The following is an 11,618-nucleotide window of genomic DNA, read 5'->3' as shown; positions in this document are numbered from 1 at the left end:
AAAATTTATATCTCAAAAGCACAGAGCTAAGACTTTAGATGTAAATATTGTACCATCATTTGCTCAAACCAAGGAAAAAATGGTGTAAAAGTTACGACAAGATGGCCAGAAAATCACCTTAAACAAAGGTATGACTGTTTAAAAGAGTGATAAGAGTTCCTAATGTACACAGACAGACACCTTTACAAATGGAAATTTCCTTTATAGATATAAATTGATTTTACCAAAAGGGTTTCAGGATAACCTTCAGTATAGTCAGTTAAATGCTGGATAGGTATATTTTAGTTCCATAGATGGTTTTTAAAAATTTACTGTTTCTTAACTAAAATTACTGAGTTTAGGGTGGAGCCCACTAAGAGAGTAGGGGAAAGAAAGCATTCTTTTTTATTGTTTGCAGTTTACTCAAAAATTAAACAGAAGTATGTTAGTGTCCATGTCCATGCCTGGGCGCAGTATAGATAGATCTGAAAAAGAAGCAAGTCTGCTTTACCTGAGGGCCTACATCTTATAAACATTTTATCCAGGCTATCTTTCTTTTAGCCTTCAGGGCAGTATAGTAACTAAACCAAAAGGCTAGTAGATTTAATTTCTCTTATCAGGTAGTTAAGCTTTTTATTTGTCTTTTAAAAGTCTTTTTTTTTTTTATTTTAAGGCAATAAAAATATTGAAATATTTTTAGAAGTTTCACTCAATAGGCATTTTTAGATGAGTCTAATTTGGGAGCCCTCATTTTCAAATGCACTTTTTCTTTTTTTTTGGTTTGATTTTTAACAGCTCCTTATGGTCATCATCAAATGCACTTCTTAACGTATAGTTTTAAGTGTTCATTTGGGACGTTCCATTATAATTTAAAATTACCTTTAGTAAGATTTTGCCATTTCTATAAGCAAATGGCATTTTATCCTTCCATAAAATGTTTAAAAAGTGTTTGCTGCTTCTGGGGCCTAATACTTACACTTGTAGGCAGAACCAGAAGGTAGACTGCTCAGTTCTTCAGAAATTAAGGATCCCATTTTCACCTTGAATCTTGGCTTTGGCTCTCATATTTCCTTGGTAAACTTAACCAGTGATTTTTTGCCTACTTAAAGGTGCAAGAAGAATTGAAGAGGGCAGGACACAAAAAACCCTGTGAATTTCCAAAAGCCAGTTTGCACCCCCTGCTGTTTTGCCATTTACTGTGCTTCTGCCTGACCCAGTCAGACATAAGAGGCCTTTAGCTAGCTCCAAGGCAGTTGGATCCTGGACCCAGTCCAGTTTTTGCTGCGACTTCTGAATCCAGTTCAGATGAAAAATGTGTTCAAAAAAACTTGGATAGCTCAAAACGCAAATCCGTGGAGTTTTAGAATCTGAGAACTTACCATGATTCCTAATGGCTGTGAGAGAGCAGTGGACACAAAGGGCCTAACGGTACCTTACTGTGTCCCTTGGTGCTCTTGGAGGTCACTGCAAGCTCTACTCAAATCCCACTTCTGATGCCAGCTGTTTGAAGAAAAACCTTACACAAATTAAATTTAACAGAACTTAATTGAGAAACAATTTGTGAATCAGGCAGCCCTGAACCAGAGTAGATTTCAGAGGGTCTTGACTTTCTTTATTTGGTTGCAATTAGCCTGCAAACTAAAGCTTAAAAGGTTGTTTCTGTGCCTTTTGTCTTACGGAGAGTGATCATCTTTTTTCCTTTAAGTAAGATGTGTTGCTGTCTCTTCTCAGCCCTAGTATTGAGTTTTAGATCAGAATGGGAAAGCCTAGTTTTCTGGCTAGATAATTTTTGGTTATATTACACATTTTCTGAACATCTTCAGATACTTCAGCATACAAGGATAAAAACCACATAGCAAAGCCAGATGAAAATTATTTTTTGTTTTATTTACACTGGAATGTTCATATGGATAATTGTTAGGGCAATGAAAAATAACTTTTAGAATACTAACCGATAATCATGTGATTGACTAGAGGCTGAAGTGTGCTATGTTCCATGTAGATAATTTTTTGAAATAATGGCTTCATTAAGGTACAATTCACATATTATACAGCTCATTCATCTAAATTGTACAATTAGGTGCTTTTAAAAATATTCATGTAGTTATGCAAACATCACCACAATTTTAGAACATTTTTGTCATCCTAAAAAGGAAACGCTTGTACCCATTAGCAGTCATTCCCTAATGCCCCAGGCCTAGGCAACCACTGATTCACATTTAGATCGTATTTTTTAAAGAATTATTTTCCAAATTATAATTTAGAGGAAATTTGGAAGTTTTCTGCTTATTGTAGTGTGACTATTCAAAAGCGAGTGCTTTTCTTGCATAGTAATGTATTGATTTTCAGGTTAACACGTTTGTTATTTTTCAGGTTCTTAGCACTCGAAGAAATTAATTCTTAAACAGCATCTTCTTGTTATTGCAGGGATGAGCGAAGAGCCTCTATTTACTCAATTTTAGGAACTACTCTTTTTGCAATCTAATTCATTCCTAAGGCAGAGAAGACAGGGAACAGTATACTAAACCTAAAAAATAGACAAAAATATTATTTGTGTAAAAGTTTTGGTTTTATTAACTGAGATATATTTCTGACTGAAAAATAATGAAATCATGTTGCTATTTTGAATTGTAAGTATCAGGTATTGATCTGATTATGCCTAGGTTAATTTTCTTGCTTGTACTATTTATACTATTTAATATTTGGAAACTATTTTAAAATAAGCTTTTTTATTTTGCTCAAATCTGCCTTTTCACTTTCTGAATTCAGAACCACCTTAATAGCCTTTTAGAGTTTTCAGTGAAAAAAAAAGAAATTTCTACTTTTGGAAATGTGTAGACTTACGTACGTATTTTCATATATTTAATATGGTTTTCAAGGGATTATTATGAGCAGACAATGCTACTTGTATTTATAAGGTTTAAAATACTTAATTTGAATTAATCTCTTTTCAGATTCTCTGCAATGACTGTAATGGACGATCCACTGTTCAGTTTCATATATTAGGCATGAAATGTAAGATTTGTGAATCCTACAATACTGCTCAAGCTGGAGGACGTAGAATTTCACTGGATCAGCAATGACGACCCTATGCAGTACTGGAGAACTTGACATTTTCTGATATAGAAAAAGGCTTTCCTTGGTATCGTGTTATCATGTGTCATCATCTATGCATTAGAGTTGATGTGTTTTGTACTAGTGTCACAGCATAAAATCATATTACAAGTACTTAAGGATTCAGGGTCTCTTGATAGAATTATCATAGCTCTATATTGAATGAAAGCCACTGTGCTTGTGTTTTGATTGGAAATTCCTTTAGTGTCAATTTTTTGGAAGCCAATGATATTCGCCACTGATACATTTATAGAACTGTATTATGTTTTCATGAAATTTTGCTTTAGGTGACACTATGCACGCAGTTCATTTCTAGTTCTTGATAGAACTGCACTTAATTCTCAGTAGTATTCTTGACTTTTTAAGGGCTGTGCTATAGTAAGTTCTCCCTTACTGTTAAAACCTAATTAAATATGCTCTAGAATTTTCTGAGAGTCCTCTGGATCCTCTAAATGTGAATTTTGATGTAATAATGGCTAATAAAATTATATTGAAACAGTGTTTTATAGAAAGTTTTTTCCAAAGTTTTCTATGTTTGGCTCAATTAGGGTAGTATCATCAGCTCTATAATGTAAAATAAATTTTCTTTCTTTTGAGGTATTCTGTAAAAGTAGTTGGGAAAATTACTATGTAAAATAATAAGACTCTTCCAAAGCCTTAATAAAAACATTAACATTGAAAACAGTTTTTTTTAGGTTGCCCAAAATTATTTCTTCAGAGTCATTCATTTATTCATTTATTTAGCAAGTATTTATTGAGCAACTGCTGTGTGGCAGATATGTTTCTAGATGCTGTAGAGACAACAGTGGACAATAAAGATAAAAGTCTTTGTCCTCACAGCAGTACATCCTAGTGTTCATCATATTTGATCAATGTACTCATTTTCCTTTATGCAAGGAGTATATTGTGAATGAATGGAATATTTCTTCCCTAAGCATGTAAAAATAGGGGATGGATGGGTGAGAAGGGCATGGGATATTCCTGGCAAGATCTCTGATTTCATAGTACTTTTTTGGGCTTAGGTAATGGAATTAAATATACCTCTTAATTCAGGAACAAAGTTAACAAATGTGTTTGATGATCCAGCCGACTTTGACAGTGTCTCCGTAATAGCTTACATTAGGCTAGGAAGTAAAATGTACACATATCAGTTGATAAGTACCTATTGAGCACCAGTTGTATTTCCAACTTTGAGCTATTTGAATCTTCTGTGAATAAGAAAGTTAGCCTTTTAACTAGAAAGCCTAAGAGTTCGGGCACATTTATTTCTTCTTTTGTTGAAATTTATTCACCTGGATAAAGGCAGCAGTTTGGGGCTCAGATCTTTATTCTATCTCACCTTCTTGTCTTCTGTATTCTGCTCTTCTTAGATTCTTTCCCTTCATCTGTTTCCTTGGCCTGGCCAGAGCAGCAGTGCTGATCTTGATTTGGGAAAGGATGTTCCTGGGTATTACCAATTAGTACACAGATAAGGAAAGACTAGTTTTCCAGATCTGATACTTTTTTTTGAAGTGGTTTTGTTCTGTCATTTAGGCTAGAGTGCAGTGAAGTGATCATAGCTCACTGCAGTCTTGACTTCTTGGGCTGAACTGATCCTTCCACCTCAGCCTCCAGAGTAGCTGGGACTACAGGTGTGTGCCATCATGCCCAGCTAATTTTTAATTGTTTTGTAGAAACAGAGTCTCAGTGTATTGTCCAGGCTGGTCTTGAACTTCTGGGCTCAAGTAGTTCTCCTCCCTCAGCCTCCCAAGGGCTGGGATTACAGGCATGAGCCACTGTGCTTGGTCCAGATGTACTACTTTTTATGTTTGGTATTCTGCCAAACCAATCATGTTATTGCTTTTAATCATTGAATCATTGGATCTTTAAATAGGAGTGAGTGTATAATAATAAGGCTCTTCTGTTTTCAACATCTATGTGCTAGGGTCATGCATTAGCATTAATTACTACAGTGATTCTGTGGTGTAAGTGTTGTCCTCATAGATAAGAAAGCTGAGGTTTAGAGGTTAAAATGACATGTTGGGGGTAAATAACAGACACTATGTGTTGGAGTTGGGAATCAGATCCAAGTTTGTGACTCCAAACCCACTTTTACCACATTGCTTTTGACCTAAACTTCCATTTTGCTAAAATACCCCTCACAGCTAGTCATCTATATCATTGAAGAGCTCATGATTTGATAGATTAACCTTTAATTTTTAGGTGACTCTAGTTAGAAAGTCTTATTTCACAATCTGATTTTTTCCTTTAACTCAGGATCCAAACATGTCCAAAATAATGCGGAATACATCTGCAGTCACTCATTCATGCTATCCAGTCATGTAGTTGAAGCAATTTTCAAATGCGCTCAAAGTCTCTAGGCTTCCGTACCCAGGGTTGCTTCAAGTATTTGTTCACGAGATGCCAACTTGATGATGAAAATCCTTCAACAATTCTCATTCACAATCAATAAAATCTACGTCCCTTACCATTCTGTATGCAATACTTAAAATGTATAATCTTACCCTTAAATACTTTTTCTGATTTCATATAGGTTATACCTCTGTAAGAAAGGTAAAAAACTCTGAACAATCCTTTCTTCCAGAGATAACTACTGTAAACATTTGAATAGATAACTGCATTCTTCTTTTCCTGTTCTTTTTATAATGCTTACAGGAATGTCAAATACTTAGATCTTAAGTACACTAGAATTATCTGTCCCTGAAATAAGTCAGGTTGCCCTGCCACAGAATTGGTATCTATAGTTTGCTTGTATTATTTTTGAAAAATGTAAAATAACAATATGAATTTTTTGGTGCATAGCATCTCAGCTTCTTTTATTATTAAAGACGTATGTATCAAAAAAATAAGTATATCAAGTTGTTCATTTCTTAGTTTCTGGGGTCTTCTTAACCGGTACATAGAACTCTGTATGAATTAACTTTAGCTTATGTTTGAAGTAGTAGTTTGTTTATAGTGTCATAGGTTTTAAAATCAAACTCAGTTTTTATTTCTTCACCAAAATCTATTTTCATATTATATACATATTAAATTTCCCTTTTATGTTGGTCATGCATCAAAATAAATTTACTAAGTACTAAAGAACCAACTTATTTTGTAAGTGCCTGGCACTTAATAGGTATTCACTAGTTGAATAGTTTAATTTGGAATGAAATTAATTTTAAATGGGAGTTGCTCAAAACTATACCACTTTATTTTTTCTTTTTTCCTTTGTGTTATTAAAACTTTAATTGATGATTGTATATATTATATATGTGGAGTACAATGTGATGTTTTGATATATGTTTACATTGTAGAATGATTAAATCAGTGTAATAAATTTATTGCCTCATACGATTTTTTTGTGGTAAAAAATCAACACTTAAAATCTACTCTTAGTATTTTTGAAATATATAATGCATTATTTGTTATACTCACCATTCTGTGTAATCGATCAGTAAAGTTTATTCCTCTTGTCTAACTGATATTTGTACCTTTTGATCAGCATCTCCCCTTTTCCCATCCACCCTTGTCTCCCAGCCTCTGGTAACCACCATTCTACTTCTATGAGTTCACCTTTGTTTTAGCTTGCACAGATAGCTGAGGTCACATAGTATTTACCTTTTTGTGCCTGGGTTATTTCATGTAGTATAATGTCTTCCAGGTTCCTGTCACAAGTGACAGGATTTCTTTCTTTTATAGGGCTGAACAGTATTCCATTGAGTATATATGCCACATTTTGTTTTCATTCGTATGATTATTGACATTAAGGTTGCTTCCGTATCTTAGCTGTTGTGAATAATGCTGCAGTGAACACGGTGGTACAGATACCTCTTTGACACACTGACTTCAGTTCCTTTAGCTATATATCCAGAAGTGGGATTGCTGGATCATATGGTAATTCTATTTTTAGTTTTCTGTCTCCATACTGATTTTAATACTGGCTGTTTTAATTTACATTCCCACCAACAGTGCACAAGTGTTCCCTTTTCGCCACACCCTGCCAACACTTTTATCATTTTGATAATAGTCACTCTTAACAGGTGTAGGGTGATATCTTGTGTTAATTCGCATTTTTCTGATTAGTGATGATGAGCATCTTTTCATATATTTGTTGGTCATTTGTATCTTTTTTAGGAACGTCTGTTTACATCCTTTGCCCATTTTTTAATTGAGTTCATTTTCTTATTAGTGGTTTGAGTACCTTATGTATTTTGGATATTAGCCCCCTATCAGATGAATGACTTATAAATTTTTTTTTTGAATTCATGGGTTTTGTCTTCATTCTATCATTCCCTTCACTATGCAGAAGCTTTTTAGTTTGATGCAGCCCCATGTATTTTTTGTTGTCTGTGTTCTTGGGGTTACATCCAAGAAATCTTTGCCCAGACCAGTGTTGTGGAGCATTTCCCCTATGTTTTGTTCTCATAGTTTTATAGTTTCAGGTCTTATGCTTAAGTATTTAAACAAATTTGAGTTGATTTTTATATGTGGTGTGAGATAAGGATCCAATTTCATTCTTCTGCATGTGTATATTCAGTTTTACCAACACCATTTATTGAAGAGACTGGCTTCATTGTTAGTGTTGGCATATTTATTGGAAGTCAATTGACTATAGGTGTGTAGGTTTATTTCTGGGCTCTCCTACTAGTCAGCATACCTGTTTTTATGCGAGTACCATGCTGTTTTATAATAGATTTTGAGGTCAGGTAGTGTGATGCCTCCAACTTTGTTCCTTTAGTTTAAGATTGCTTTGGCTATTCAGGTCTTCTCTGGTACCATAGAAATTACAGTATTGTTATTTCTATTTTTGTGGAATTTTGATAGGGGTTATGAGAAAAACCTGGAACTATAATGTCCCAACTCAAAGTGGGAGGAAGCCGAGAGACCAAGGAATGACGACAAGTCCAGCTTGAGGAGCAGATGAGTTTATTAGGACTTATTTATAGGGGAGTCTTGGATGGCAACAGGACACCACTAGACCTCTGTGCCACCTCCTATCTCTAAACGGCTGTTAAGCTAATTTCCTGGCTCTTTGCCTATTGTGTTTGAGCAATGAGACTGTATTTCTTGGTATGTTCTCAGATACTCTCTAGAATATTTAGATTCTTGGGGACACCTGCGCCTTGCCTGGACACCATGGTGTTGGCTCATTGCCCAACCTTCAGGATTTGGGCAGTGGACATATACCCTTAAGCAACCTTGTGGGGGACCTGTCACACTACAGGGATTGGATTGAACCTGTAGGTTGTTTTGACTAGTATGGACATTTTAACCATGGCTAATGTTCGGATCTGTGTCCCCACCCAAATCTCATGTTCTATTGGAATCCTCAGTGTGGAGGTTGGGCCTGGTGGGAGGTGATTGGATCATGGGGGTGGATTTCCACCTTTGGTGCTTGTGATAGACTTCTCATGAGATCTGGCCATTTAGAAGTGTGTGGCACCTCCCCACCCTCCTTCCTTCTGCTCTAGCCACGTAAGATGTGCCTGCTTCTCCTTCACCTCCTGCTGTGATTGAAAGTTTCCTGAGGCCACCCAAGAAGCAGATGACAGCATCACATTTCCTGTACAACCTGCAGAACCATGAGCCAATTAAACCTCTTTTCTTTATGAATTACCCTTTTTAGGTATTTCTTTATAGCAATGCAAGAATGGACTATTACAACAATATTCTTCCAATCCAGGAACACAGGATATCTTTTCATCTATTTATGTTGTGTACTATTTCTTTCTTCAGTGTTTTATAGTTTCAGTATACAGATCTTGCACTTGTTTGATTCGGTTTACTCCTAAGTATTTTTTGATGCTATTGAGAATTAGATTGATTTCTTACTTTTTCAATAGTTCCTTGTCAGTGTAAAGAAATGCTACTAATTTTAGGGCTGGGCACAGTGACTCACGCATGTAATCCCAGCACTTTGGGAGGCCGAGGCAGGTGGATCACGAGGTCAAGAGATCGAGATCATCCTGGCCAACTTGGTGAAACCCCGTCTCTACTAAGACGTTGCTGCACCAACATCTCTGCTTAAATTCAAAATACAAAAATTAGCCTGGTGTGGTGGTGGGCGCCTGTAATCCCAGCTACTCAGGAGGCTGAGGCAGGAAAATCGCTGGAACCCGGGAGGCAGAGGTTGCAGTGAGCCAAGATCACTCCACTGCACTCCAGCCTGGTGACAGAGTGAGACTCCATCTCAAAAAAAAAAAAAAAAAAAGGAAATGCTACTAATTTTATATTCTGCAATACTGAATTGTTTATCAGTTCTAACAGCTTTTTGGTGGAGACTTTAGGGTTTTCTATATATAAGATCATGTAATCAGCAAACAGTTTCACTTCTTCCTTTCCTATTTGGATGCATTTTATTGCATTTTATTTCTTTTTCTTATGTAATTACTCTGGCTAGAACTTCCAGTACTATGTTGAATAGATGTGGTTAGAGTGACCATCTTTGTCTTGTTCCTGATCTTAGAAGACAAACTTTCAGCTTTTCACTATTGAATATGAGGTTAGCTGTGGGTTTTTCATATATGGCCTTAATTGTGTTGAGGTACGTTCCCTCAATGCCTAATTTGTTGAGTGTTTTTACCATGAAATGATGTTGAATTTTTCAAATACTTTTTCTGCATCTGTTGAAATGATCAAATGGTTTTTGTGCTGCTCTCTGTTAATATGGTATGTTATATTTATTGATTTGCATGTGTTGGTCCATTCTTGCATACCAGGGATAAATCCCACTTGATCATGGTGAATGATCTGTTTAATATGCTGTTGAATTTAGTTTGCTGGTATTTTGTTGAAGATTTTTGCATTGATGTTTATCAGGGATATTGGCCTGTAATTTTTCTTTTTTTGTAGTGTTCTTGTTAGGTTTTCATATCAGGGTAATTCTGGCCTCATAGAGTGAGTTTGGAAGTATTCCTCTTTCAAAATTTTGGAAGAGTTTGAGAAGGATTGGTATTAGTTCCTCTTTAAATGTTTGGTAGAATTCTGCCATGCAGCCATCTAATCTTGGGCTTTTCTTTGATGGGAGGTTTTTTATTATTCATTCAATCTTCTTCTTTGTTGAGGTTTTCTGTTTCTTCTGGATTCAGTCTTGCTAGGTTGGTTGTTTCTAGGAATTTATCCATTTCTCCTGAGTTACCCAACTTGTAGATGTATAATTTTTAATAATAGTCTCTTATGATCCTTGGCATTTTGTAGTATCAGTTATAGTGTCTCCACTTTCTTTCTGAGTTTACTTATTTTAACATTCTTTTTTTCTTAGTCGGGATAAAGATTTATCAATTTTGTTTGTTTTTCAAAGTACCCTATGCTACTTTAAATGCAGTTGACCCGTGGTACCTGTGGGGATTGGTTCCAGGACCCTCTGAGGATACCAAAATCTGTGAATGCTCAAGTCTCTTATATAAAATGGTGTAGTGTTTGCCTATAACCTATGGACATCCTCCTGTATACTTGAAATAATCTCTAGATTATTTATAATAGCTAATACAGTGCCTACACATCATTTGTGTGGATTTAACATAGTATCAGCACATGATAAATTCAAGTTTTGCTTTTTGAAACTAGATTTTTTGTTGTTGTTGTTTTTTCTTTTATCCATGATTGGTTGAATCCATAGATGCGAAATCCATGGATACAGAGGGGCTACTGTGATCATCTCTGCTTAAATTCATTTAAAATGTTTGCTGTTTGCATTGTATTCATCTGAATTTATTTCTTGCTAAGCGAACTTTTTTCCTATGGTCATTTTCATGTTTTGTCCTTTGTTCTTTTGTCCTTTGTTCTTACACATCTGCTTTTGTTTTCATACCAACCTAGTCTTCCTACATTCAGTTTCACTTTATGTCTCCCTTATTATCCATCCTGCCAAATTACTTTTCCTAAGCTTAAATGTGTTACAGTTTTGGTCAAAATAATGTACAGGTTTCCTGCTGTATATCTGACTAAGCCTAGATTCCTCATTTTTAAGATTTATTTATTTATTTATTTATTATTATACTTTAAACTCTAGGGTACATGTGCACAACATTCAGGTTTGTTACATATGTATACATGTGCCATGTTGGTGTGCTGCACCCATTAACTCGTCATTTACATTAGGCATGTCTCCTAATGCTATCCCTCCCCCCTTCCCCCACCCCACGACAGGCCCCAGTGTGTGATGTTCTCCTTTCTGTGTCCAAGTGTTCTCATTGTTCAATTCCCACCTATGAGTGAGAACATGCGGTGTTTGGTTTTTTGTCCTTGCGATAGTTTGATGAGAATGATGGTTTCCAGCTTCATCCATGTCCCTACAAAGGACATGAACTCATCCTTTTTTACGGCTGCATAGTGTTCCATGGTGTATATGTGCCACATTTTCTTTATCCAGTCTATCATTGATGTGCATTTGGGTCGATTCCATGTCTTTGCTATTGTGAATAGTGCTGCAATAAACATACGTGTGCATGTGTCTTTATAGCAGCATGATTTATAATTCTTTGGGTATATACCCTGTAATGGGATGGCTGGGTCAAATGGTATTTCTAGTTAAGTTTTTACAA

General features: G+C 35.6%; 1 protein-coding gene across 6 annotated transcripts in view; it reads left to right on the top strand.

Annotated features, from left to right (window-relative positions):
- The window catches only part of RCHY1 (ring finger and CHY zinc finger domain containing 1, E3 ubiquitin protein ligase), a 45,972-nt gene extending 39,560 nt beyond the window's left edge, over nt 1-6,412 (top strand). For 5 of the 6 annotated variants that reach the window (XR_001000174.1, XM_011927187.1, XM_011927185.1 and 2 more), the window contains one exon: nt 2,934-6,412. Coding sequence is in view for 5 of the 6 variants with exons in the window: in XM_011927187.1 (XP_011782577.1) it covers nt 2,934-3,062 (129 nt within the window). In the remaining variant the exon portion in view is untranslated. The remainder of the gene's footprint in view (nt 1-2,933) is intronic. The other variant, XM_011927188.1, reaches the window with a different exon arrangement.
- The last annotated feature ends 5,206 nt before the right edge of the window (nt 6,413-11,618 follow it).

This window comes from Colobus angolensis, unplaced genomic scaffold (genome assembly GCF_000951035.1).
Source record: "Colobus angolensis palliatus isolate OR3802 unplaced genomic scaffold, Cang.pa_1.0 Scaffold70, whole genome shotgun sequence".
NCBI lineage: Eukaryota > Metazoa > Chordata > Mammalia > Primates > Cercopithecidae > Colobus > Colobus angolensis.
The sequence above is the reverse complement of the archived record's forward strand: the minus strand, read 5'-3'. Positions and strand labels throughout refer to the sequence as shown.